Below are 24759 nucleotides of genomic sequence, written 5' to 3'. Positions count from 1 at the left end.
GCGCAGTGAATGCCATCATTTATCTAGCAGAACTGCTGATTTACTGTCGCAGATAAGACCCAAGGACCGGGTTTAGCACATAAATATGCTTTTATCTAATACTGGCGTAGCACCTTGTTCTACACTTCATTTTGTCTGGGTCTGGATGAAAGTTAAAATTTTATCACCAACGTTTGGCCATGATGAAATATAGCGGTTCTACATTTTTTGTGCTGTAAACAACCATCTTCCCCTGTAGAAAGAGAGAAGTGCCAAGCCGAACAAGATAACCGATAATGTTCAATATTTGAAACTGAAAGGCTTCTTTCACTTCCTCGTCCGCCATTGCTAAAACAGCCAGACTACAATTCTAAAACAGAAGAATCGACGTCATCGTTCACAACTTGTCGTTCTGTTAATTGATTGGCTGAAATTCTACCGGAGAAATCAACTTCAATGGGAGAAAGTCAAGACTGAGCAGTGTGGAGAGATTAGAATCGAGTGGAATTGCGTGCTAATAACATATTAATCAGGTATGTGTATGTGAGGCGCCACGCAACACCCCATTGTTTTCTTAGGGGCATCAGTGCAAAGGATGGATGGAGCACACTGGAGTTTGTGCTTGTAAGGACACAAAAAGTCAAAAAGCTAAATGGGTGTAGATAGTTTTGAGAGGCTCTGTAGTTTTATCTGAAACACATCTAAAGATAAGGCCCGCATAAATGTAAAAACCAGCAGATTTGACATGAATAAATGACGCCAGGCTGTTCAGAGGAGTCATTGGATGTTTACGGCAGCAGCAGCTTTGATGGAAAGAAGCTGATCCCGAGTACACACACTTGATGAATTACCGAGCTTAAGAGAAACTGAGACAAACATAAAATTGTGGTTAGACTGCAAACATGGGCACCGACTGCCACCGACTCGTGCGAGTGTGTATTGATTCTGCTTTGCTGTCCCAGAGTCTGCGTACATCATATCATCTGTAATTACTGGTGAGCCAAAAGGGAAAAAATGTTTGACTGTGCTGCTCTGCGGAACCGCCGAACCACAACGCTGACATGAGAGGCATCTTGATTCCTCATCATCAGACGTTTTCTGCAGATTATTTTCCACTTGAGCTTATTACTGTTATTATATCTTATAAAACATGGTGGATAAATTTAAATCAGCAGGAACGGGCGACAGCTGACAGATGAAGCTCAAACAGCCACGTGAAGATCCAGATTATTTTCGATCCTTTATTTGTAACCACAAGCCTTCTGTCGCAAGTTGGAAGGGGAGTGAACCTTTTCACTTTTTCACAATGCAGCTGCTCGGGCCACATCGAAGCTGCCCTGAGGTCGGCGAGACCAAATGAAAGCCATCAGGAAGATTGGTGAGCTCTATAAACAATAAATAGCAGCATTTTTATCACTTTATCAGAAAGGCATCATTCCGAGCGGCCACAGTGTGCTGCAACAACCACAAGTATGGAAAAAAAATATATAAATACAAAATATTTCAGAAAAGAAATGATCACAGTAAGAAATAAATCTCATTACTAATCTGCTTAGTTTACAGAAAATCTTTTTACAGCTCAATGAAACCATCATTATCCTGAAAAGTGATGCATTTCAAAACAATCATCTATTGTACTAAAGCAAATAAACACTGAAAATCAATGTTTTTATTTTATTATTTGCTTTACAACATCCATCCATTTTCTTTACACCCTTGTCACTGCTGCCTATCTCCAGCTATCGTTCTGGGTGAGAGGTGGGGTCACCCTGGACAGGTCGCCAGTCTGTTGCAGGGCAACAGAGAAACAACCAAGCACACACACACACTCACACCTAGGGGCAATTTGGAGAGGCCAATTAACCTGACATGTTTTTGGACTGTGGGAGGAAACCGGAGTACCTGGAGAAAACCCACGCATGCACAGGGAGAACATGCAAACTCCATGCAGAGGGACCGGGGCTGGGAATTGAACCCAGAGCCTTCTTGCTGCAAGGCAACAGCTCTACCAACTGCACCACTGTGCAGCCCCTGCTTTACAACAATATACTGCAAAGTTGTGTAGACAGATTTGTTTTTATCCTTCAGTAGAGTCGTGAGCTTTTCATTACAGTCATGGTTCAAATAAATTGTTTAGGATAACCAGTCCACATAAACAGCCGGAGCTGCAATGGGAGGTTTTAGATCAAATCATATCCGTGTGTTAGAATGGCCTAGTTAAAGTCCAGACCTCAGCCTAAATGAGAAACTGTGGCAAGACTTGAAAATGAACATTCACAAATGACAGCCATCCAATCTGACTAAAATTAAGCTTTAAAAACAAAAAGGCCAAAAAATGATCTAATCTCCAGACTTACACAATTTAAGTTAGCACCATATTATTTCACGATTTTTGAATTCAGTCAATTTAAAAAGAACGAGGAACTGGATTGTTTGGATTCATTTCCAGACTCATCTGTGGAAAGAAAAGACGAGAAAAGTCTGAGGACCTAATAACTATGAAATTAGATACACTATAGATTTCTAGGTCGAATGTAAAAGCTACAAAACCATCTTCAGTATGTGATGTCTGTGAACACATTTGCTAAAATTAACAGGATAAAGTGCATGTGACTGTAGCCATTTGCCCAGATTGCAGACACAAGAAGAAAATGCAATCCCAGGTTCATCAAACGAACAGTAAGGATGGTAGAAAAAGAGCAAATCGACTGAAATCTATCGAGCTGAACTCCAACATAAAGGTACGTCCCTTTTTGACGGCATCGTCCTTCATATTTGAGTCCGTGAACATCCAGGGTCACTTGAATATTGACAGAAAAACCAGGCTGTCAAATCTCAACAATCCTCAAGCTGTCAATGTTTACAGAAGCAAAAATTAAGAAAATAATTACTGTTGAATGGCTGCGAAAACTGTAGTCAAGATCTGATTCCCAGTTGTTATAAGTATTTTAAATATTTTTATATTTTAAACATACAGGTTGTCAGATTATTCCAAATAGTTGAGTTTTATATTTAATATGGAAAGCTACCTGCAAATGTATCCTTTGGTCTGTAAATTATCAAAAAAAAAAAAAAAAAAAAAAAAAAAAAAATTACGTCAAGGAGTTCTGACCTCAGGTTTAGCCAGAAGGTGGCAGTAGAGAGCAGCTATGTGGCTTTTCATCCTGTGATGAGCTCCTGTCTTCACAGAATTACATGCCCCAGTAATGACTCTCCATGACAACCCACTGGCCTGCCCCCACAGGACTGGACTGCATGTCATGAGCGTAACGCGCGAGGGGCAAATCCGTACTTCCTGTAAATCCTGTCTGGATCACAAACCGAGAGAACTAGAGGGTCTCTTCTTCTCAGTCGCCCTCGCTCGGTCTGATCGACATGCTGATCTTTGAGCCTGAGTGAAAAGCAGCATGACAAATCCTGAACCAGCTCAAATCAAATCAACAATTCGTCCCTAAAAGCACGTGAGCAAATGAGATTGATTTCGTATAACCACAGATTATCAGCGCTGCCTACTTCTGTATTCAATTAGTTGGTGAGGGAGTAATAATATAAGCATTGTGGCCATCAGGGGAAAAAAATCCTTCCCACTCAGACACGCAGGAAACGACTAATATCTCCACACAATTCAGTCTGCAACAATGAATCATCTGAGAGTAGCAGACCCTCTCTCTCTCTCTCTCTGACAGGATGAGAGTGGGCTCATTCATTTCTGCTGGATTTGTATTTGACATGTCTGTGAAAGCAAAGACTTTGGGAGAACTTACCAAAAATTGGTTTATTTCTGTTTTTTTGTCTTTTTTTTTTTTTTACTGAGAAACAAGAACACAAAAATCATCCACCATTTTTGCAAACAACTTTTTGCCAGCAGGCTCACCTCGCCCACAAATATGTTAGGTTTCCAGATTGTGCCGATTCCAAAAGTGGCCGAAAATTGATCATGCATCTCTAAGACATGCGTCCTCTGCCAAGTTTCTAGATAATTAATCATCCATGCACAGCTAGATTTATGGTGTCTGATTAATTCTGCTCCTCTGACGGTGTAAAGCACAGTTCAGCAGCCAGACGTAAAATGAATTTCACCCTGCGCTGCCTGCATGACAGAAAGTGGGTGTGGAGGGCTTTGTTGTGGCCAAGACAATTATGAGAGCACGATGATCTTTGTCCCCTTCGGTGACTGGATGCCTATCCTTCAGGTCTGACTGGTAGTGACAGGAGGCTTTGACTCATCAAAAGTTATTCTAGTTACAGTGTGAAAATATTCATCCCTCTTGAACTTTTACAAATGACCAAAAACAGTCAATCGATTTGCGATTAATTGTCGTTTAACTGTTTATTAGATTAAAATTAGTTCCAGTCGCTTGATAACGTCCGCTAAGACCCTCTTTCAGTGTTGCAGTGTGGCCGCCATCCAGCAGATGGCGCCACGGGACATCTGTAAGAGGAGCCGGTCACAATTAAAGATGGCAGAGCTATTCCAGAAACGTGTTTTGAAATATAAGCACTTGACAAACTCCACAAGTTATCACCTTAAATAGCCGAGCTTTATGACGGAGCAGCGTCAACCTCTCAACCAAAAATGACTGATTTGCTATGAAGGTGAGGAATGTGATCAAGACAGAAAAGCAGAGAAATTTGATGATATAAAAAGACATAATGTCAATAAGTATTGATTGATTTTGACCTCTTTCTAAGTTTAATAATGCAAGAAGGCTTGGTTTGTTCAGTCAGTATTTAACACAGATAATGTTCAAATGTAAAGATGTGCTTCAACACATCTTTACATTTAAATTTAGGTCAAATTTAGCCCATCATGTTAAGGAAAAAGACAGTCAGCCCAATTGATAGAATAAAAAAACATTTCAGTTTTTAAGATAGCTATCAATTGTTGGTCGATCTATAAGATCAATCAAACTGAGATTATCTCATTCACCCATCCATCACATATTTCCATCACCCTCCTCACATTTATCCAGGGCTGTGTTTGTCTATCACTTAAAATATTAAGGTTTGTGTTTCTCATGACAAAATGTGAAAACGTTCAAGAGATGTTAGTACTTCTGCAAGACGACGTGATTTCCTCTGATTCCATGTCTGTACTTTCTCCATCCGCCCTATCTATCCTTGTATCTACTGATGCACCTGCCTATCAGAACTAAAGCTCAGACCTAATTAATTCTCCCTACCACTTTTCCCTGTCAATATTTCTTCTTTCCTTTCCCCATTTCTCTCTCATCCTGCTTCTACATGCTTGGCTCAAAGCATTCGTCCTCCACTACACCCAGTATTTGATGGGAGAAGCACTACTGGCTTGAGACACACAAATCTGCTCACCAAAGGTCAAACCACTGAGGTCTTCTTCAACTCACATCCAGAACACAACACACATAAGCCAGAGACCCTACGTGGAGACGGAAATTCAAAGACCTGGCTTAATAACCAATCAGCATTGGCTGACGCCACATCAGTGTACAACGCTAAATAATTTCCCTTTAACAACTGAATCACCTCAACTGAATCTTAAATGACTTCAATGATTTTGAAAGTTCAGATCATTAGTTTGCATAAACAATCAAATATTTGTGTTTTTAACAACCCGATCAGGTCCAGACTTAATGCCAATACTTTATACAGCCGCCCTATGACATTTAATAAGGTTGGAGGAATTTCATACCATTCCTCTTTGCACAATTTCACTAGGTTGAGTCCTAGGTCCTCTCTTTTATTCAGCTCAGCACATCATTTTTTGTAGGATTTAGTTCTGGAGATCATAGTTGGTTCAAAACAAGGTTGGTTTGTATCTGGTGAAGTATCTCTTTGCTAAGTTGGCCCTATGTTTGGATCACTGTTTTAGGGAAAGACCCAGTGGTAACACATTTTCCATTTTCAGACAGAAAACACCAGATTTTCCTTTAAAAGTTGCTGATAATTCAGTAATCTCAGGGAAGCCATAACTCTAACAACGTTCAATGACCTTTGGAAAAGAAACAGGCCCACAGCATCACAGATCCACTACCATACTTAATAGTGGGCACGTTGTGCTTTTATACATATTCATCAATTGTTCTACATATGAACAGAGGTGCACCAATTGCAGTTTGCTGGCCAGTTGTGATAGTTGGACAGAGAAGGCCTTTTTCCAGGTTGTTATTGAGAATGTATGACCTCAATATTTCACATTTTGAAAAATTTAGCCTTTATATGACATCATATTAGATCATTATATTACACCCTAAAAAGCCAGATTACTAACTAAAAGTTCATAAACACCCTGGTCAACTTAAAAAAAACAAACACTGAAGTATTAAGAAAAACTAAACTTTAATCTAAAAAACAAAGCAGCTAATATTATTGTAATGCTATTTGCACATCTTTCACAGAGGAAACAATTAGTGGGTGGGAGCCGAGCATGGGAACGCTGGTCAGACAGGGAGGTTTATGTAGAAATGTGAAATTACATTCAAACTGTGCTGCTGATGAAAGACTGATACGGTGCCTACGAAGCACAAGAACTGACCCAATGAAATTACTAAATTGTTGGTCGTTTGCTAAATCTTCTACACAACTGAACTTAGCATGTTCTGTCTGCCTAAACTTTCATTTTCAGTTTGTCACAGATAATATTTTGGTTTGTTTTCAATACATGAAGTCTTTGTCACAGATACTGGTTTCAGCCTCCGCATGATTCCAGCTGCCCGCTCTCCTCCACATTCAATAGCTACGAAAAAAAAAAGGCTGTGCACAAACAATCTGCGAGGTCCACAAAGCGCTGTGTGGGAACATACGTCTTTTTGGGTTCAGCTTGTTTCATGCAGAATGGCACACAGAGCTAGGAAAGGATCTGCAAGCTGACAGATATATATCCTGACAAGAATATTAGCATTTCGACGCACCACTGCTGTCAGGAAAAGTTACGAGTAACAAATGCCAACATACTGAGGTAGCTTTATTTGTTCCGCTCCTAAAACAACAGCTGGAGACAGGAACCGACTCACCCCAGAGGACAAACCAAAAAGATCAAGAGGAAGTAAAAGGCCACAGCTCCATAGAGTTTGACTTGTTGCCAATGCATCGATGCCAGCTCTAATTAGCCTTTCTTGCAGACTTTGGCTTCATTTGCAGTGGCTGCAATCATCGTGGAAAAGGACACAATCTGGAATTTCTCCAGCTGCTTTATTATAGGAGTCATCATGGCGACAAGCTCAATAATGGGGTGCAATCATCTATTATTTGTGGTAAGAAATCCAATCCAATAAAAGGTGCACTTAAAATGAAAGGCAACTTATGTCACAAAATTTGCCACGTAAAGTGGGAATAAATATTACATCAGCTTGTTTAGACCAAAAAAAGACAATGTTGCTAAATATAAATCATCTGCAGTTTCAAGAGTCAAAATGTGATGTAAAATTGACATTTTTAGTTGTACATGCTGCTATAATGTTTTTCCCTCATCAAAAGCATACCTGGAGTGTTGCTTTGATTCTTTCAATCATGTTTGAGAAATCCTTTAATCGTCCATGGCAACCTTTCAAAACGCCTGGATGGGCCAAGCCCCGCCTTCGAGGACAAAAGCTCCTCCTCGGAGTTGCCGTTTCTAAGCTTCCAAACTTTCGCACCGACTCCCCCACTCAGTTAACTGATGCTAACCAGCATCAATTAGCAAACACCCGGTCTGAGGAGCTCATAATACGAGCTGCTTCTCAGTGCAACGCTGGTAAAAACGTTGTTAAATGGTTAATTGAGGAGCAATGTTGAGATGATTTCTTGAAGGCAGAGTGTCAGAAAGAGCAGGAGTTCCTTAAAGAGACAGAAGCCCAATTCCACAAGGTGTTAAATTTCATTGTCCTCGCAAACAATATGCTGCTCTGGGTGACGCCAACTAATGAATGCTACAGCAGTGATTTTCCACACTGGGCAGTTCATGCAGCTGTGGTTGGCTGAGATTGAAACATCAAGATTTTAGATGTTCAATTTGCTTCGCCCATGTTCTCTTTGTTGGGTTGTCCAATGCGCAGGCCGTGGCCACCACAAAAGTTTAAGCAGCAGCCGTTAGGGATTCATTCTGTAGCCCTAGTGGAACCATTGCAGCCTGAGTTTCTGCACTTGCTCTTTGAGAATCAGTGGCTACTTGCCTTGTTCTCAGATTGCGCAGTTTGTAATTCGGTGATGCAGAAAGACTCAAATAATCTGAAGGAGACTCAAGCTTGTTCAAGTGTTGCTTTAAAATGATCCAGGATCACCGGGTAGCGCATATAAAAAGTGTAAGAGAGGCGTACCTTTGTCCTTGGAGAGACATCATTTCTTCCAAATGCAGCATCGGAGGGATCCCAACCCTCAAGCCAATTCAGCAGTGGAAGTTTCTACTTCCATCCAGATTACCAGTGGCCTTTGAACCTTTAGTTCTGAACATATTATACTTTGCAAATAAAAAAAGTGCTTGTTGTCTTGATCTCCGACTTTTCCTTCCAAATTCTGATTAATTTTTTTTCTCTCTCTACTTGAGCAGAGGAAAGTCGCACCCTTGATTACCGAGGCATCCTTTATAGTGTAAGAATGTTCAGTTATTAAATAAAGATTTTTTTTGTCATATCTTGTGATTTTTATTGTGTGTGCGCTCCAAAGTAAAACAGCTGACAAAACATCCTCCTGATTTCAAATCTTTTGCCACAGGGGTTGTAAAAGTGTGAGGGTTTGTGATCCAGAGACCTCTCTTGCTGATACAACACATCTTTTGTCAAAATGCTTCCATTAGCCTCTGATAGCGGCACGTATGTGGACAGAAATGTCTCCAAGAACATCCAGTTCTGCATGGCCCGGCCAAAGAGGCACAATGGATAAAACAATAACGGATTGAACTGAATCACAGAAAGCTTTAATACTTGCCAACAGAAGCTAACGTTTTGAAAGTCCAGAGGCAAAGCATTCCCTTCAAGAGCAAAAACCCAAATTAGAATCTTGCAAGTACAGAAAATTTGAGGCACTTCAAGGAAATGTAAAGACTGCAAAAAGTAGCTAAGAGTTTGAACTACAGAATCATGTTGCTATGCCTTTCCTTAACTTACCCATTTGTTTGGAAAATAAACTCTCAGACTGACTGATATGAACCTGTAAGCAGTCACCACTGTACTCTAGCTATGACAGTAGAAATGATAGGCATCTCTTGAAGATGAAAGAGTAGTTCAAATTTACTTTGACGTGCAATGCATGTTATGCATCAAGACACACAGTGGAAAAAAAATCTCAGCGCTACCGCAGAACACAACATCTAATTTTCCCTAAACGACTGGGATACAGCCAATCAGCAACTAGTAAAATGAATGGTGCTCCCGGGTTGCATCCTATGGAAACATCAACCAATTGTGTGTCAAGTAGTATTGTGCCTAGATATTTCAGTTTATAAAATTATCTTTCAAATATTTTAGAATATGTGAATAGGCAGCCTTCTGTGAATAATGTGGAACCAAAAATAAATAAAAAATCTAATTCTGAAACATGAATAGGTGGAGGTTCGCTGTATTTCTGCATCTGAACAGGTGAGTTCAAACAGAACAAGCCTTGTCTTTTTTTTTTAAATGGGAAAACATCAAAGTCTAGTAGATAAAAGTAGCACAATTGAAACAGTAATATGGCTGTGTACATAATGCTCTACAGCTCTTGGTTTTGATAGCGGTGAGAATGTGAGCACAAGATGGTTTCTGAGCCAGTCCCATGGAGCTATTGATCAGGTTCATAAAAGAGGTGAACAAAGCTCAACAATGGCAAAAGTCAGCTCTCAAAGACGGAGGAACGGAGTTAAGAGTACATCCAGGTCAGCTGATGTCGGACAATCACGAGAGCCTCTTCAAAGCTTTCTTTTATTTCTGCAACTTTCAGTTCTTGCACAAAGAAGTGAAGTCAAACCTCAAAACTAAACAAACTTTGTTACGAGGCACTCTAGCATATCCATACGACCCCTACGTCAGTGAAGAGCAGGGGCCGGGATGAAAATATGTATCCGTGTGCACGTTAGGTGTGGTAGAGTTCAGGGAACTGTGGTCAGGTGGTGGATGAATACTTTCAAGAGAAGATTTTAAATTAATATGCATGCAAGAATCTTTAAAAGAATGCATGTCAAGGTGGCTTTTAGTACAAAAACACGCACAACTTCAATCGTATGCAACTCCAAACCTAAAGTTTATGAAATGAAAACCTAGTTTTATTTATACCCACTATTACATTTTATTGTTTCTGTTTAACTAGCCTTCATTACTGACACACAAACTCTTGCATTAGTGCAGCTTCACAAGCTAATCAACAACTGGTTAACTGCAATAACCAATCAATATGAATAATTTACTTTGTACATTTTTTTAATGAATGCATCTCTTTGAGTTTCTTAGATGATAACTTTGTGTGCAAAAAAGCCTCAGGCTGTTGTCTACAGCAGTACAGCAGGTTGTGTGTGCTGCCTCCAGTCGTCGACAATTTCAAAACAATAATGAGGGGGCAGAAAAAAAAAAGTCTGCTTTACTGTCAAATGAGACAGTAAATAAATGTATTTTTCTTCTTTAAAGCACTCAAAGACAATCACCGTGAAGCTGCTAATTTCTGCTCTGTGAAGTTCGGCTCATTGTGTGTCTGTCAAAGTGTTTATGAAAATGTTTAGACGCATGTTTGACTGATTTAAAACCAAGTCGGTGTACGCTGATCTGCAGCTTACCTAACAACTTCACTTCATGCCCGCATGATTACATGGCAAGTAAAAGATATTGAGAAACGGATTTATTTTTTCCTTTGGTTTCCACTCGTGACTGAACCGAGGTTAAGTTTCTGTTTATTTTCTGTTGACTTTGATTATATTTGATATTCTATTTATTTTTGGCTTCTTCTATAGCACTTCAGTTGCCCCATTAATAAGCCACATGCCAATTACGGGATTATACCACCATCATCACGATACTAGATAATTTACATATATTATTCACACTTTGACGTGCGGAATCTACATTTTATGCTTTTGTACGCAAGAAGCAATATTGTAAAAAATAAAACAAATACACACAATTAAATAGAATTGCTGTTTTGGAGCCAAAGTAAGCCCCCCAAAAAAGGTTTTACAGAGTAAATAGAAACAAAAATAGGTCATTCATTGTAACCCTAATTGGTTTATAACAACCTAAAGGTCACTTGAAGACCTGCTGACTCAGAACTACAACAGGAACTCAACCTGTGCAGCTTAACCCAACTCAAACATTTAAATTTGTTTAAAGGGCTGGATTATCATTATTATTCCTGTTATTTATGTTACATTTCTAACGTCTCCTGCGTGTACTCCATGGTTTCAGTTCATTTCTGTTGGTAGCATCGTTATCTTGGCTGTTTGTTTAAACAGGTGAAAGGAAGAAGCCCGTGTCTCAGTGATTTTTTTTTTTTTTGAAGATAGAAAAGGGAACAAAAAATAATGAGCCTAAACAGGTCCATAAAAATGACACCAAAGAGCCAAAACGTGACCGCCGTCGCACCTGGAAACAAAATTACATGGTGTGATTGACTTCGTTTTACCTCTCTGGCGGTGTTTCCATATTTTTAACTGCTTCTACACACACGCACATTGGGGGGGCTGCCCGCGTCTCAATGCCTCCGTGTGTGAGGAATTCCAGCAAATTCCTGCGGCCCCCTGGGGTGGTCGCTCCGGTGGTATCACCTAATTGATGCCTGCTTGCTTCTGCTGCCGGTGACGTCGCTCCAATAGCGTCGTGCCATGAAGGAAGCCCCCCTACTCATCTGCACTCCGATTCGCATGCACTTTACAGAGCCACTGCAGCGAAATCACGCTGAAATACTACTGCAATCAAGAGTCACAACCCGGGAAACAATGGTCCGCGCAGCCGAGTAAAGTTACATGACATCCCACCCCCTAAAAATTGATAATGAAAAATAATAACACACGGTATATTGGGAGGGAGGTTGGGGGTAGGCGGAGGGGGAAGGGAGGGGGGGCGAGGGGGGGCAGAGGCGCTGCCTACGCTTTAGGACGGAAAAAGCGTCACACACAAAAAAAAAACCTCTAAGAAATTAAACCAAGATGCCAGTGGAGGTGGTGAAAACACTCAGTACAGAATCAGCTGGCAACTTCAGATACTCCACTGAAGCCTGCTCGGATGGAAGAACACGCCTTGTACCATGTGTCTAATATGCAGCCGCAGCGTCACAGTCACACACACACACGAGAAAGAACAAACTAAAGTCCTGCAACGCAAACAAACGCGTCCCCAATCACCACAATCCCCAACCACCACCGCCTCCGCCCCGCTTACCTCCGATGGTGACCCGCTTTATCCTTCTTCCCCTTCGGCCGCCTCTTCCTAGCCTGAATGGCCATCACTGCTGGTTCAAGTTTAGCGACGTTGAAGAAGTCCCATGAAGACAGAGGAGACAGAGAGAGAGACAACACAACATCCTCATCACCATCATTAGGGCTTAAAGCTGGCTGCCACGGGTCATGCAGCGTCGTTTGTGACTGACGCTTTCTTACGCCTTGTTTACGTCCACCAGCCTGAGAGTTAAACACAGACAGGAGCCGGTTAGCAGAACCGGGTTGAAGAGATACGCACCTTTCTTGGAGCTCATGTTTTCTCCTCTTCCCCGGCAGCAGGAGCGGGTCGTACGGCGGCGCCAGCCGGGTCCTCTCCCTCTGTACCCGCTCACACTAACCTCATCTGTGTTTGGATGACAAGCGCGCCCCCTGTCGATCCAAGCAGGAATCGGTAGGGATGGTGGAGGATGTGATTCAGATTGTGAGATTAAATAGAGGGACGGTGCGTATTTAGGGTTACCTCCAGAACAGCTGCTAACTGCTACGGCAGTTATCCAATGGGCCACCATGTTTTTGAGACAAAATATGTTTAAAGTTGAGAGGAAATTTGAAATTATCACTAGGTAATTATGTGATATTGGAAGACATTACCAATAACTAAACACCAACTGTAGATTGTAGATCGGGGCTAAGTTGTATTTGTATGAGTCTGATGATATTTCATAAGGCATTTAGCAAGGTATCACCTAAAAGTTAACATCCAAACAGCAACAAAACACAAGGAGGGAGGAAAAAACACAGCTGACGCATAACATTTCAGCATAAATGTTGTTGCAGAGCAGCAATAAAAGAAAGCATGACTAATGTCCAGAAAGCTTTTGCACATATTTAACATGATAAAGGTACATATTAATTTAAATACAGTCGTTCATATGGGCAAGCAAGTGGAGACAGTAGAAAGGAAAGAACCTTGAGCAGAAACTTGCAGAGGCTTCTACCCAAGAATTCAGGAGAGACATGGCAGTAAACAAATGGAAAGTTATTATATTTATCATGACTTAAAGAAAATATGCTCTTCACAATCTGTTGTCCAGCAGTCTAGACTTGTAGCAGAGCAAAGAGTCAGACATAACTGATTCTCACCAATAAAAACAGGATGGCTTAGTTAATGGCCTTAAAAGTAGACATGGTGTCTGCGTCCTTTATTGAAACTGAGAGCTGGTTTTACAAGAAGAGAGCTGACAGCTCCACCTCCCATTCCACTCCTACACACTAACAACCATACGTCCCGTAAAGTAACAAAAGCTTATTTTTCTGAACATATCTACACAGATATGTTTGGATCAACTAAATATTAGACACAGCCAGGTGACTTACTGAGATGGAAGAGCATCTCAGTTATACTCAAGAAGTTTTGTTTTCTTTTAAACAATATTATACTGATATAAATATGTTTTACTTTTAACAACGAATGTCGAGAAATCTATCATCTACACTTTATAATGAAGGATTTTATTTTTTCAGAATATAAAATCACCTATATAAAACACCTGTATGGTTGCTCCTATAACATAGAAATTAATACACAAAAGGCACCGCTGGGATTTGAACCCAGGATCTCCTGTTTACTAGACAGGCGCTTTAACCAACTAAGCCACGGCGCCACTAGTTCAATGTCCCTATATCTACTTTTTAATACTGAGTGATGCATGACTATTAATTTTAATGAAATAATGGTAAACTACTTACAAAAGTATCATCATTATTATTTTCTTTTTTGTGAAAGGCTTTTTTAGATTATAGATATGATGTGTATCAAGACACTAATGCAGTCTGAGAAAGTGTGTGTGTTATAAAATTCTTTTGGAAGGGATTTCTGATTACCTTCCCGTGTTGTATTTTCCGCTCATGGAAAAAATGTTGTGGAATGTGATGCAACACAAAGCGATCAAATAACTGCATATACATATAAAGCCATCATAAAAAGTGTTTTCTGAGATTCTCAATTTTTAAAAATTGGAATGTTGGTGGTTCTAATTAATTTTAGTTCCTTATTTGTTTTTTTCATTCACAAATTATTATAAGCTTCTAAGGATACCACATTCTTTATGGGAAGAATAATAACATGTCCAATTTTGTAATTTTATTTTTAATAAGACGAGGTCAAACCCTGTAAATGCAAAATGTGAAATCACTTCTGTAGTCAACTGATTTACGTTGTTATTTTTTATTGGTTTTTATTATTATTATTTATTAAGTGTTGGCCTTAAATATAAAACACACCAATAAGAACTTAATCACTTATTGGTTATTGTTTTGATACATTCGGCTAGGTTGTTGCAGCAATGGCTGCTTTCCTACCAATCTGTATGAAACCAAAGGAGCGGGGACTTCTGTGCAGCTACTTTGGTATGGCTCCCTCTAGAGGCCAAATTCAGGAAACGTGGACAACTTCATGAAGTAGTTCAAAAGAAAAAACGAGCCACTTTTAAAATAAATACCCCACATAGATGCAGCCATTTGTATAAGAGTCCCAACTAAATATTGAATGTATGCACTGTACAAAACATATTTTTCAATAAGTTGTCGGGCGTGTATTGAATTTTTTTCTTGGTTACATATAATATCTCGTGGTTGAGGGCGTAAATGACAGCATGCTGAAGAATTTTCACACAGCAGTCTTGCCTCTAACTGTCTCGGTCATAACACATTTGTGTAACATTAATTAAAAGATTAATTTCACTGTAACTAGCAAAAATAAAAGCCTGAAATTAATCACTTTTTGTGTGATGAATGTATTTATTATGCGAGTTTTTTTTTTTATCAAATTGGTAAAATAAATAAATTTTCAATTATATTCTAATGAGTTTTTTTCCCCAACTGTTTCTATTGTGTTGTCAGTTTTGTTAAAAGTTAATAAAGCTGCATTTTGAAGTCATTAAATGCGTCACTTCCACATTGTCAGCTCCTCCAGCCAATCCCCGACGTGGGCGGGCTTTGGGCTTAGATGTGTTTCCGGGGTCTTTCACACATGCACATGTGATAGACGCAGTTTTTCTTTACCACTTTCCGTCCTCTGTTGAACATCAACACAAACAGGTAAACAGGTGTATGTCAGTAATCCCCGCGTTGCTCGCTTTTAATTACTCGTTGTTCCAATTTACGTTCGGCTCTCCAATTGATGACCTTCCTCAGCATTAGCACCATTTGGCTTCAGCTGCTTAGTTTTAAAATGATTGTGATGGTGGGGTTTCTTTTCGTTGTCAGCGTCAAGCTGGGCTCCTAAGACGTATCTGGGACTGACTGTTCGGTGGAAGATAAGAAGAGTTTTCCAGATTCACAAACATTCCCTGCTCCACCTTTGTAAACAGTATGTTTTAAGATTAATCTCTCTCTGTTTACCCTGTCATCCTCTATGCATCCTGGGAACGTCAGGTCACAGTTATTTTAGTTATCGCCTATTTTGAGGCCTATAAGAAAATAAAATCACTCTCTGTAGATTTTTAATTTAAACATTTTTAAAACAATATTAGAAATACATTAAAAAATACAACAAAAAAGTGTTTAATTCGAATCATCTGTTAGATAAGAACATAAACATTTAACATTTGAATGCAATAACATGGCATTCCTGTAGCGTATGCCTGGTCATTTGTCGCAAAGGATGCATTTGCATGGATGGCACATGAAAGTCATATTTACAGACAGTATATATATATATATATATATATATATATATATATATATATATATATATATATATATATATATATATATATATATATATAATATATAAATACACATTTAAATATAAAATGTATATAATTTTTGTATCGTTTTTTCTTAATTACTGTTCTGAGTATGCTACTCTTTTTTTTTTTTTTTTTGGTCCAGTTAATGATTAATTGATAACTAAAGTAGCTGATGATTAGTTCAATAATCGATTCGTCACGATTAATCATTTCAGGACATGCATTGCACTTGAAATATAATAATTAAGCGACCAACAACTTTTGGCTGCAGTCATTTTCTGTCACACATTGCCGTGACAGAAAATGTATTTAACAAACATTGTGCAGTACATTTAGATCAACAAGAAATGTTTTGTTTTGCTTTAGCTCGACTTTGATGGCTGAGTCAGAACCTGTGTCTAACGCCAACCCGGTCGGAGAGAAGAGAACCTGTCTGCAGGACGGGGACGAAGAGACGCCAGCGAAAAAGCCAAAAGTCGACGGTGAAAACGGGAACGCTCCCAACACAGATGGCGGCGGTGGTGGTGAGGAAGAGGAGGAGGAGCAGGAAGGACAGGCGAGTGACGGAGAGGAGGACGGCGAGAGCTTTGCTGATATGATGAAGCACGGCCTGACTGAGATGGACGTCGGCATCCTGAAGTACGTCAGTGACCACGAAGGGTTCTCTGGAATCCTGAAGGAAAGGTTTGGTCCTCCTCTGGTTTTGCTCGACAATATGTTTTTGAATATATCTTCACGTTCGATAAATGGATCCTTTCTTGTGGCTTGTGTTCAGGTATTCTGATTTTGTTGTGCATGAAATCAACAAACAAGGAAAGATAGTGCATTTAGATGATCTCTCCATCCCAGCAGACAGCGAGGTAAGATATCGGTCGTCTTTCATTCCAGAATTAAGTTAAGTAGGGACGTCCCGGCTGAAAACAGTTTATTTGCTGTTTTTGCTTCCAGCGTCTTAGCTGCAGCAACCGATTTGGCCTATTTTTCAGCATCAACATCTTTGCAAAAGGGGGGAAAACAACCAAATCGCTGTGGGGGGGAAGTTAGATAAAAGCTAAAAATTTCAGCAAAGCGACACTTGCTTGCAGCCTATAAGTGATTCACAAATAATTCAATGAAGATAAGGCTATCTGTGAAGAAATGCTGTCAAAGTTTAAGGTTTTTAATCCTCCTTTCCAAACGTTTTTTTTTTTTTTTTTTCCAATTTAGAAGATATCTTTTATAAACGTGGCATTGCAAACAATTAGAAATGAGATATTAATCCCTCTAGCTAAACTTGACGTTGAGAAAAAAGTGTTTTTGTTTAAATCTATGCATGATTACGATTTATCCAAAGTGTTCTTCTGTTACGCGTTGTGTTTTTTTTAGGAAGGAGCAGAAACCGAGCAACAACCGAATGATTGCGACGTGCTGACGGAGGAGCAGAAAAAGCAGCTCGGCGAGCTGCAGCTCTTCAAGAATAAAGAAGGAAACGTCTCCATCGAGGTGAGCCCGAAGGAGACCCGCTTCCTTTTTCACCTTAGGACTCCCAAACGAGCACCGCGGTCCGACGAGATTTCTCCACCGTGTCTTTCCTCCACTTTCGTAGGTGAAAGACGATACGAAGGAGAAAAGAACGCTCGTCCACAAAGCCATCAAGACTCAGTTTCCTGGTCTGGAAACAAAGACCGAAGAGAAAGAAGGCCACAAGTTCATAGTGGCCTACCATGCTGCAGGGAAGAAGGCTTTAGCAGGTAAAAATAACTCTCAGCTTGTACATTATTAAGGTTTACTGCATGTTTCTCTTTACCTGTACCCAGACTGCAGAGCCTTCCAATAGTATTCTCACCTCCTCTTTATTTTCCTCCACATTTTCTCACATTACAACCAAAACTTTTATGTAAATTTACAAAAATAGTGCATAGTTGTGAGGTAGCAAGGAGAACGATACACAGGGTTTTTTTGTCAGTGAAAATCTGAAAAGTGTGGCAGGTGCAGGGCGTTAGGTTTGTGGTTGTAACTTGACAAAATGGGTACGAGTTCATCTGCAAGCCGCTGTATGTTGCATGCACATGTGCATGATTGACACATCTGCATGATTCTGCTCAGAGGTCACACTGATGCTTTATTATTATTATTTTTAATATTTGGGATCAGTTCTGAAATAAATAAAAAAGAATCACTTGTGTGTAAAAACATTTAAACAGAGAGCAGTTCTCCCAGGCTCCTGCATGACTCACATCAGGGGTGTCCAAAGTGCGGCCAGGGGGCCATTTGTGGCCCCTGGAATATTTTTTTTGTGGTCCTCAGCTCCAGTTCAGATGCAGCTTTGGCCCGTCCAGCACAGGTGGTTGATGCGGACGACTTTATCCTAATCAGGGTTAAAACTATTACTGACATAATTTTCTTACAATAGAAAATGCTAAGTACAAGACGGGGTATTCATGTTTTTATAACCGAGCTTTTATAATCAACAGAACCAGAGACTTTTACTGTGCTGCACTCGCATCAGATATTTTTATTTAATTATTTATAACATTTGGCTAAATGTAGCAACCATTTTGAAACAAAGTGACCCAAATCTTGTTCTTATAATAAATCTGTTCAGTCGAGCCCAAAAACATTTGAAAAATAATTATTTTCCTTTATCCATCAAGAATCCTAACACTTTCCAATGAAAAAAAAATTCTTGATTTTCTTCTTCTTTTGTTTTGTCTGCAAATACTTTTGACTTGACGATTTTGGCCCACGTGACAAAAAGTTTGGACACCCCTAACCCACATCCTGACATGGCAACCTGTCCTTTGGTTTGTTGGAGCCTCTTTTCTTAGTAACATTATTCTATCCTCCTTTTGCTCTTCTCTTGTGGATAGAAGTCAAAACAGCTGCAGGTAAGAACTGTCTAAAAAACAGTGGCTCTGGTTGAGATTCATGCTGAGTTACTGGGTGTAAAGGAGTAAAATCAGAAATGCTACATAACCAGATCACTTACTTAAAGATTGAGCCTAAACTAGTTTATGGTTGTGTCTCGTGTAAAGCATTGAAAGGGGTCGTCTATGTCACGCTGCTAAACACATTTGTATCTTCAACTTTGTTGGTAGAATCGTGGTGTTTTTAGTGAGTTTTTGTATTCTAAAAAGTTTATTTGAAATGTTTCTCATCATGTTTTTTTTTTTTTTCTGTCTCCACAAAAGCTCCAAGGAAGCACTTTTGGCCCAAAAACCGTGGCAGCTATTGCCACTTTGCTCTTTACAAGGAGAACAAAGACACCATGGACGCAATCAATGTGCTGTCAAAATTCCTCAGGTCTGATTTTGACGAGAATAATTTTTTTCTTTTATGTGTAAGTAACAAGGCGATGTAAAGCTGTATGCAACGATCCATGGGTTTTTCCAGGCTTAGACCCAACATGTTCTCCTACATGGGCACGAAGGACAAGAGGGCCATCACAGTTCAGGAAATTGCAGTTCTCAAGTGAGTGGTAGACAATTTTTTTTTTTTTTTTGGCTAAATTGCTGCTACAACGGTTACCATTCTGATATACCTGAACTATTTGGTTTTGGGTTTGTTAAATATGTGTGCAGTTGCTGGGAAATCAACCACAGATTTTCCGATTTGTGGGTCCGACTTGTTGTTTTCCTGTCCGCTTACGTAGGATCACCGCAGAGAGGTTGGCTCACCTCAACAAGTGCCTCATGAACCTGAAGCTCGGCAACTTCTGCTACAAAAACCATCCTCTGAAGCTCGGGGAGCTCCAGGGAAACCACTTCACTGTGGTCATCAGGTCAGCAGAAACAAGAACAGTACAAGTGTTTTGCACAAAATTCACAAATGAGCAAATGTTGGTGAAATACGCCTGACGATAACGAACGTGTTTTTAGATCCAATGTTTAGGGGTTTTGTACTTTTTGCTGTTTGCAGCCTCACCTTTCTGTTGCAAGCTAAACGGCATCATGACTGATACCAATATGTTAAAAACCATCAGCCAATACTGATTTTATGGCCGATAACATCGCGCATCCCTGGCATCCATTTAATTTGGATTTAGTCCTGCAACAAAAATATTGAATGAAACTCAAAATTTAGTTTTCAACAACTTTTTCAACAGGATATTATACTTTTTTTTTTTTTAAGCTAGCACTGCTCTAAAATTAAATTTTTTCTTTGTGTCCGAAAAAAAGGCATTATTGAGGTGATCCCTTTTGTAAAGCTTGATTTTATATATATATATATATATATATATATATATATATATATATATATATATATATATATATATATATATATTTTTTTTTTTTTTTTTTTTTTTTTTGGTAATAAATAGGCTCTGGGCGTTTTCATCACAAAATTTCTGTTTCAGAAGATTACATTTGGGGATAATTTAAAAATATTTTTCACCATTGCATTCCCTAGGGGTCCCCAGCCAAGAACTACCGTCTTGTTTGACATGCATATTGCATTCGGGTCAAGTCACAGAAGGAATTATTGAATTCTTTTAAAAAATTTGAAATTTCTTAGGGTAAAAAATTAGATTAAAATTGATAAATTATATTCTGTAAATGTTGCAAACACTGGACTCGTGAGGGGAAGAACAGGAGCTGTTAAAGAGAAGTGAATTTTGCCTCAAGAGCTTAATACATTCATGTTTTCTTTTAGTTTTGTGACAGCGCTACGTCCCTGTCAGAATTTTTTTATTTATTTATTTATTTCTATTTTACATCAAAGCTACTTTCTGATTTTATCTCTCTTTGTTGTTTCTCACCAGGAACATCTCGGGAACGGACGAGCAGGTGCATCAGGCCATGGGGTCCCTCAAGCAGACCGGCTTCATCAACTACTACGGGATGCAGCGCTTCGGCACCACCGCCGTGCCCACGCAGCAAGTAGGCAGGTGATCTGCCTGCAGAAAATCCCGATAGGATGCGGTGAATTGTGACGCGCCGGAGGGACAACTCAGATCGTCTGGTTTCGCTTTGTTTCAGGGCCATCCTGAGAAACGACTGGAACCAAGTGGTGGATTTGATTCTCAAACCTCGACCTGGAGGTTGAGTTGTTATTTTTTTTCTCTCTTTGCTTTTAAAGCTGCTTGCCAGACATTTATTTTTAAGTGCATCCTACTTAGTTTAGGTAGAAATGAAAGCATGTCATTGTTTTGTATTTAATTTACTTTTTTTTGTTGTTGTAAATAATTATGTAAGATGAAATGTTCCCTTCCTAAAACAAGCTCCAGTGCCTCTGATGACATCACATAAGGCATAAAGCAACTGATGGAGTTTAATTTGAGTACATTGTCTGTATTTGTTTTTCATGTTTTTAATGAGTCTTCCTTCAAATATACTTGCAACTGAAATACTTATACGGTAGTTTACATATAGTTTACTAAAGCCCCAGTGATGACTCAGATTTGTGTATCTGTACAGCTGTAAACAGTATCTTACGTCTTCTTTGTCTGGATCACTTTCTACAGCAGAGAAAGAATATCTGGTTCGCTGCAGGGAGGAGTGGGCGAAGACGCAGGACCCAGAGGCTGCGCTGAAGAAGCTGCCAAACAAGCGCTGCGTGGAGGGTCAGCTGCTCCGAGGCCTGTCCATGTACGGCAAGAAAAACATCGTCACCGCCTTCGGACTGGTTCGTTTCATATCTTCAAAACCGGGGCGTGTTAAAGCGGGAGAAAAATCCTTTGTGATGGATGTTGTTTTATCTTTCATCCCTGTCAAAACTTGCATAGATATGAATTCAGCAGAGATAATAAACACACAGATTTGCTTTTGCCTTTATTTTTCTAGATCCCCCGGAACAACCGGCTGATGTACGTTCACAGCTACCAGAGCGTGGTGTGGAACACCATGGTGAGTCGCAGGATCGAAGCCTTCGGCCTGAAGGCGGTGGAGGGCGATCTGGTTCTCAGAGGAAGTAAGCTCAGTTTTCCTTTAACTTGTTCCGAAAAGTATTTCTAAACTAAAATGAACAGAGTTTGGTTTAAAAGTGATAAAGGAAAATGCTGTTAAAAGCTGAATTTTCAGCCTTTTTGCTTCTCGTCTGCTCCCACAGCCACAGCACACGTCCTTACTGCAGAGGAGGCCGAGAGCCACTCCATCCATGACATCGTGATGCCACTTCCTGGGTATGATGTCATCTACCCCTCCCACCACAGTAAGACATGTCTTTGTGATTCCCTTTCTTCTTATTATAAACATAAATTTATTAGGAAAAATTAGGGACACCCTGTGTGTCTGAGTTGTCCCAATTATGAACCGTTATGATCAGTTATGAGATATATATATATATATATATATATATATATATATATATATATATATATATATATATATATATATAAATAAAACAATAGATTTAAAAATGAAAAAAAAAATCCCTTTTTATTGGAAAATATAATTATGCCTTGTTTCTGTCAGTTGGTGAGGGATACAGGGAGCTGCTCTCTGCTGACGGCCTGGACCTGGACAACATGAGGCACAAAGTGAAGGACTACTCCCTGGCCGGAGCCTACAGACGCGTCATCATCAGACCCACTGACGTCAGCTGGTTAGCAGGATTCCGTGTTTTGTTTGTTTTTTCTACCTTAACCCTCTTGGTGGTTAAAAAATTAGACTTTTGTTTGAATGCTGTAGTGATTTTATCTGCTTTCATAAGAGACCCTGACGCTTCGTTCTCTTGTCGCAGGGAGGTGATTCACTATGACGACCCGCGGATCTCTCTGGTGCACAGCGATTTTGAGAAACTGGAGAATAAACCTGCTCCTGTCTTCAACAAAGGTCTGCTCATTTCAGATCTCCTTTGAACGGGAGCCATATGAAAAACTTTTTTATATTTTTCTTTTTGTGTATTTTTTAAAGATGCAACCTGTTTTTTGTTTGTCAAAAGTAACCGAAGGTGATTAAAGTGTAAAAAAAATAAGATGACTTGAACCAAAAGCATATGATCTCCCTAGCAAACGTTACTCTGACAAAGCTGAACTCTGAAATACCTGTGGCGATTGCCTGCCAAGCGTATCCCCAAACTGCTTTTTTAAAACCGTGTCCTATTTTTATGTAAAAATGTAGCTTCTCTTCATCATATCCATGTTTCCTGTCAAGTTCGTAGAGGGCTGCTAAAACTGTACTTGTTAAATTTTAAGCTGAACAAAGCAAAGCACTACATCTATTCAGCAGGAAATACAACCTTTTCAATACTTTACCTCCACTCATTACCTGGAACTGCATTGAAGAGTTTGGCTAGAAAAAATGTATCAACAAGTCATATTAAAACTGAATAAACATGCTAGCACTAGCTGCATGTCTCAGGACTCCATTAGGACACTGTATAGTAGCTTTTTTAAGCTAGCGGAACCGTGGGTAAGCAGAATATTAAGGTCGACGTGAAGAAACGCCAGTTGGGTCTAAATCTGTTGTGAAAAAGTGATGGACCAACAGCAGCTTCCTGAACGTCGTTAGCGGGTCAGAATGTCAGCTGTTACTAAAACCACCTGACACGAGAGGTGACCTGTGCTGTGTGTCTGATTCCTCCCCTCAGACGGGAAGTACCGGGCTCTGCGGATGGAGTTCTCCCTGCCTCCCTCGACTTATGCTACCATGGCGATCAGGGAGGTCCTCAAGTTGGACACCAGCATCAAGAAACAGACGCAGCTCAACACCGTTTGGTTTAACTGAGATCAGACGACTCGTTGGCCTCGAACTGGACTGCTGCAGGCACAAATCTACGTAACGAGTTATTTTAGAGTTTGATGTGCAGAGAGAGTATCCGAAAGAGCAACAACTCTGTTCTCTACGAACATGTTTGTTGTCTGTGGTGTGTGCAAGGATGAAGAGCTAAACAACAATATTCATTTTATGATTGTACTGTATATTTTCAGTGATGATATAAGTAAGAGCTTCACATTCTGGATGCTTATCACTCTGATGCTGGTTTGTACAGAAAAGTTTTTTTTTTTTTTTTTTTTTTTTTTTACTTCTGGCTCTAAATAGGAGTAAAGTTAAAGTGACTAACACCTGAGTCTGATTCCATTTATTAAAAACATTTATTGCTGTGGTTTAAAGCATATCCAGTAAATATAAAACTAAAGTTTATAATTATTACAGTAATGCAGTAAAAACCACTGTAACAGTCAAAACTTTTTTTTCTCAACATTTCCTGTTTAGAAAATGACACAGTTAAGTTATAAGAATATTTGAATAGTTTACAGCTATTTAAAAAATGCCATTTCATCACAATGTTTTACTGAAGCTGGTTTATATTCATTGGTAAAATCAGATGGTGTCTAACTCAGTGCTGCCCCTCCCCCACCAGTTGCCAGGCAGTTGACTGTGAGCTATCACACCTTCCATGCTAACAGAGGCAACAAATTAAGCTACTTTAAAATATCTCTGAATAGTGTGAAAGTTAAATAGGCAACACTCTGAAGACTATTGTTGGTAAGCCCAGCTAATCCACTCCAGTTGCTGTTGCTGTCTCTCTTAATTCCTCTCTGGCTGTATGGTCAGAAAACTGGGCAGAGACACACTAGTCAGGTTCGATCAAAAAAATTCAAAACAAAAACTATATAAAAAGAACTAATCAATGTCCAATGTCTGTTGCACTATTCTGTGAAGTACATCATTGTAACCTTTGACGCCTTTATTCTGGATCAAAATTCAAGTTATTTTGTAAAGCAGCATTTAAAAAATATCGATATAAGGAGCACTCATGTTTTTATTCATTTATTTTTTTCTTCTAGATTGCAGAATAAGGAAAAGTCTGCTT

The 24759-nt window shown here is 39.5% G+C and overlaps 2 protein-coding genes and 1 non-coding gene across 5 annotated transcripts in view; 1 reads left to right on the top strand and 2 right to left on the bottom strand.

The window, feature by feature from the left end:
- Positions 1 to 12677, bottom strand: part of srpk2 (SRSF protein kinase 2) — a 68413-nt gene extending 55736 nt beyond the window's left edge. Inside the window, exons 1-2 of one of the 3 annotated variants that reach the window (XM_014973587.2) lie at positions 12570 to 12677; positions 12273 to 12342 (exon numbers count right to left, since the gene is read on the bottom strand). In XM_014973587.2, coding sequence (XP_014829073.2) covers positions 12273 to 12342; positions 12570 to 12585 — 86 coding nt within the window. In that variant the 5' untranslated portion in view covers positions 12586 to 12677. The remainder of the gene's footprint in view (positions 1 to 12272; positions 12343 to 12569) is intronic. The other 2 variants (XM_014973582.2, XM_014973588.2) reach the window with 2 other exon arrangements.
- A 1184-nt stretch (positions 12678 to 13861) lies between these two features.
- On the bottom strand, positions 13862 to 13935 carry trnat-agu (transfer RNA threonine (anticodon AGU)). Its single transcript has one exon. It is a non-coding gene; the product is annotated as a tRNA-Thr (tRNA).
- Positions 13936 to 15263: 1328 nt separating this feature from the next.
- On the top strand, positions 15264 to 24007 carry pus7 (pseudouridine synthase 7). The gene is made up of 17 exons (XM_088006484.1): positions 15264 to 15370; positions 15539 to 15641; positions 16390 to 16707; positions 16799 to 16883; positions 17389 to 17505; positions 17609 to 17753; positions 19194 to 19305; positions 19396 to 19473; positions 19655 to 19783; positions 20765 to 20890; positions 20982 to 21043; positions 21467 to 21627; positions 21786 to 21912; positions 22051 to 22152; positions 22416 to 22545; positions 22684 to 22775; positions 23533 to 24007. Exons 3-17 carry the CDS (start codon positions 16400 to 16402, stop codon positions 23667 to 23669), a joined length of 1911 nt encoding a protein of 636 aa, XP_087862610.1. The 5' UTR covers positions 15264 to 15370; positions 15539 to 15641; positions 16390 to 16399; the 3' UTR covers positions 23670 to 24007.
- Positions 24008 to 24759: the final 752 nt, after the last annotated feature.

Source organism: Poecilia mexicana, unplaced genomic scaffold (assembly GCF_051168715.1).
Source record: "Poecilia mexicana isolate PSO_F unplaced genomic scaffold, ASM5116871v1 scaffold_6, whole genome shotgun sequence".
In the NCBI taxonomy this organism is placed as follows: Eukaryota; Metazoa; Chordata; class Actinopteri; order Cyprinodontiformes; family Poeciliidae; genus Poecilia; species Poecilia mexicana.
The sequence above is the reverse complement of the archived record's forward strand: the minus strand, read 5'-3'. Positions and strand labels throughout refer to the sequence as shown.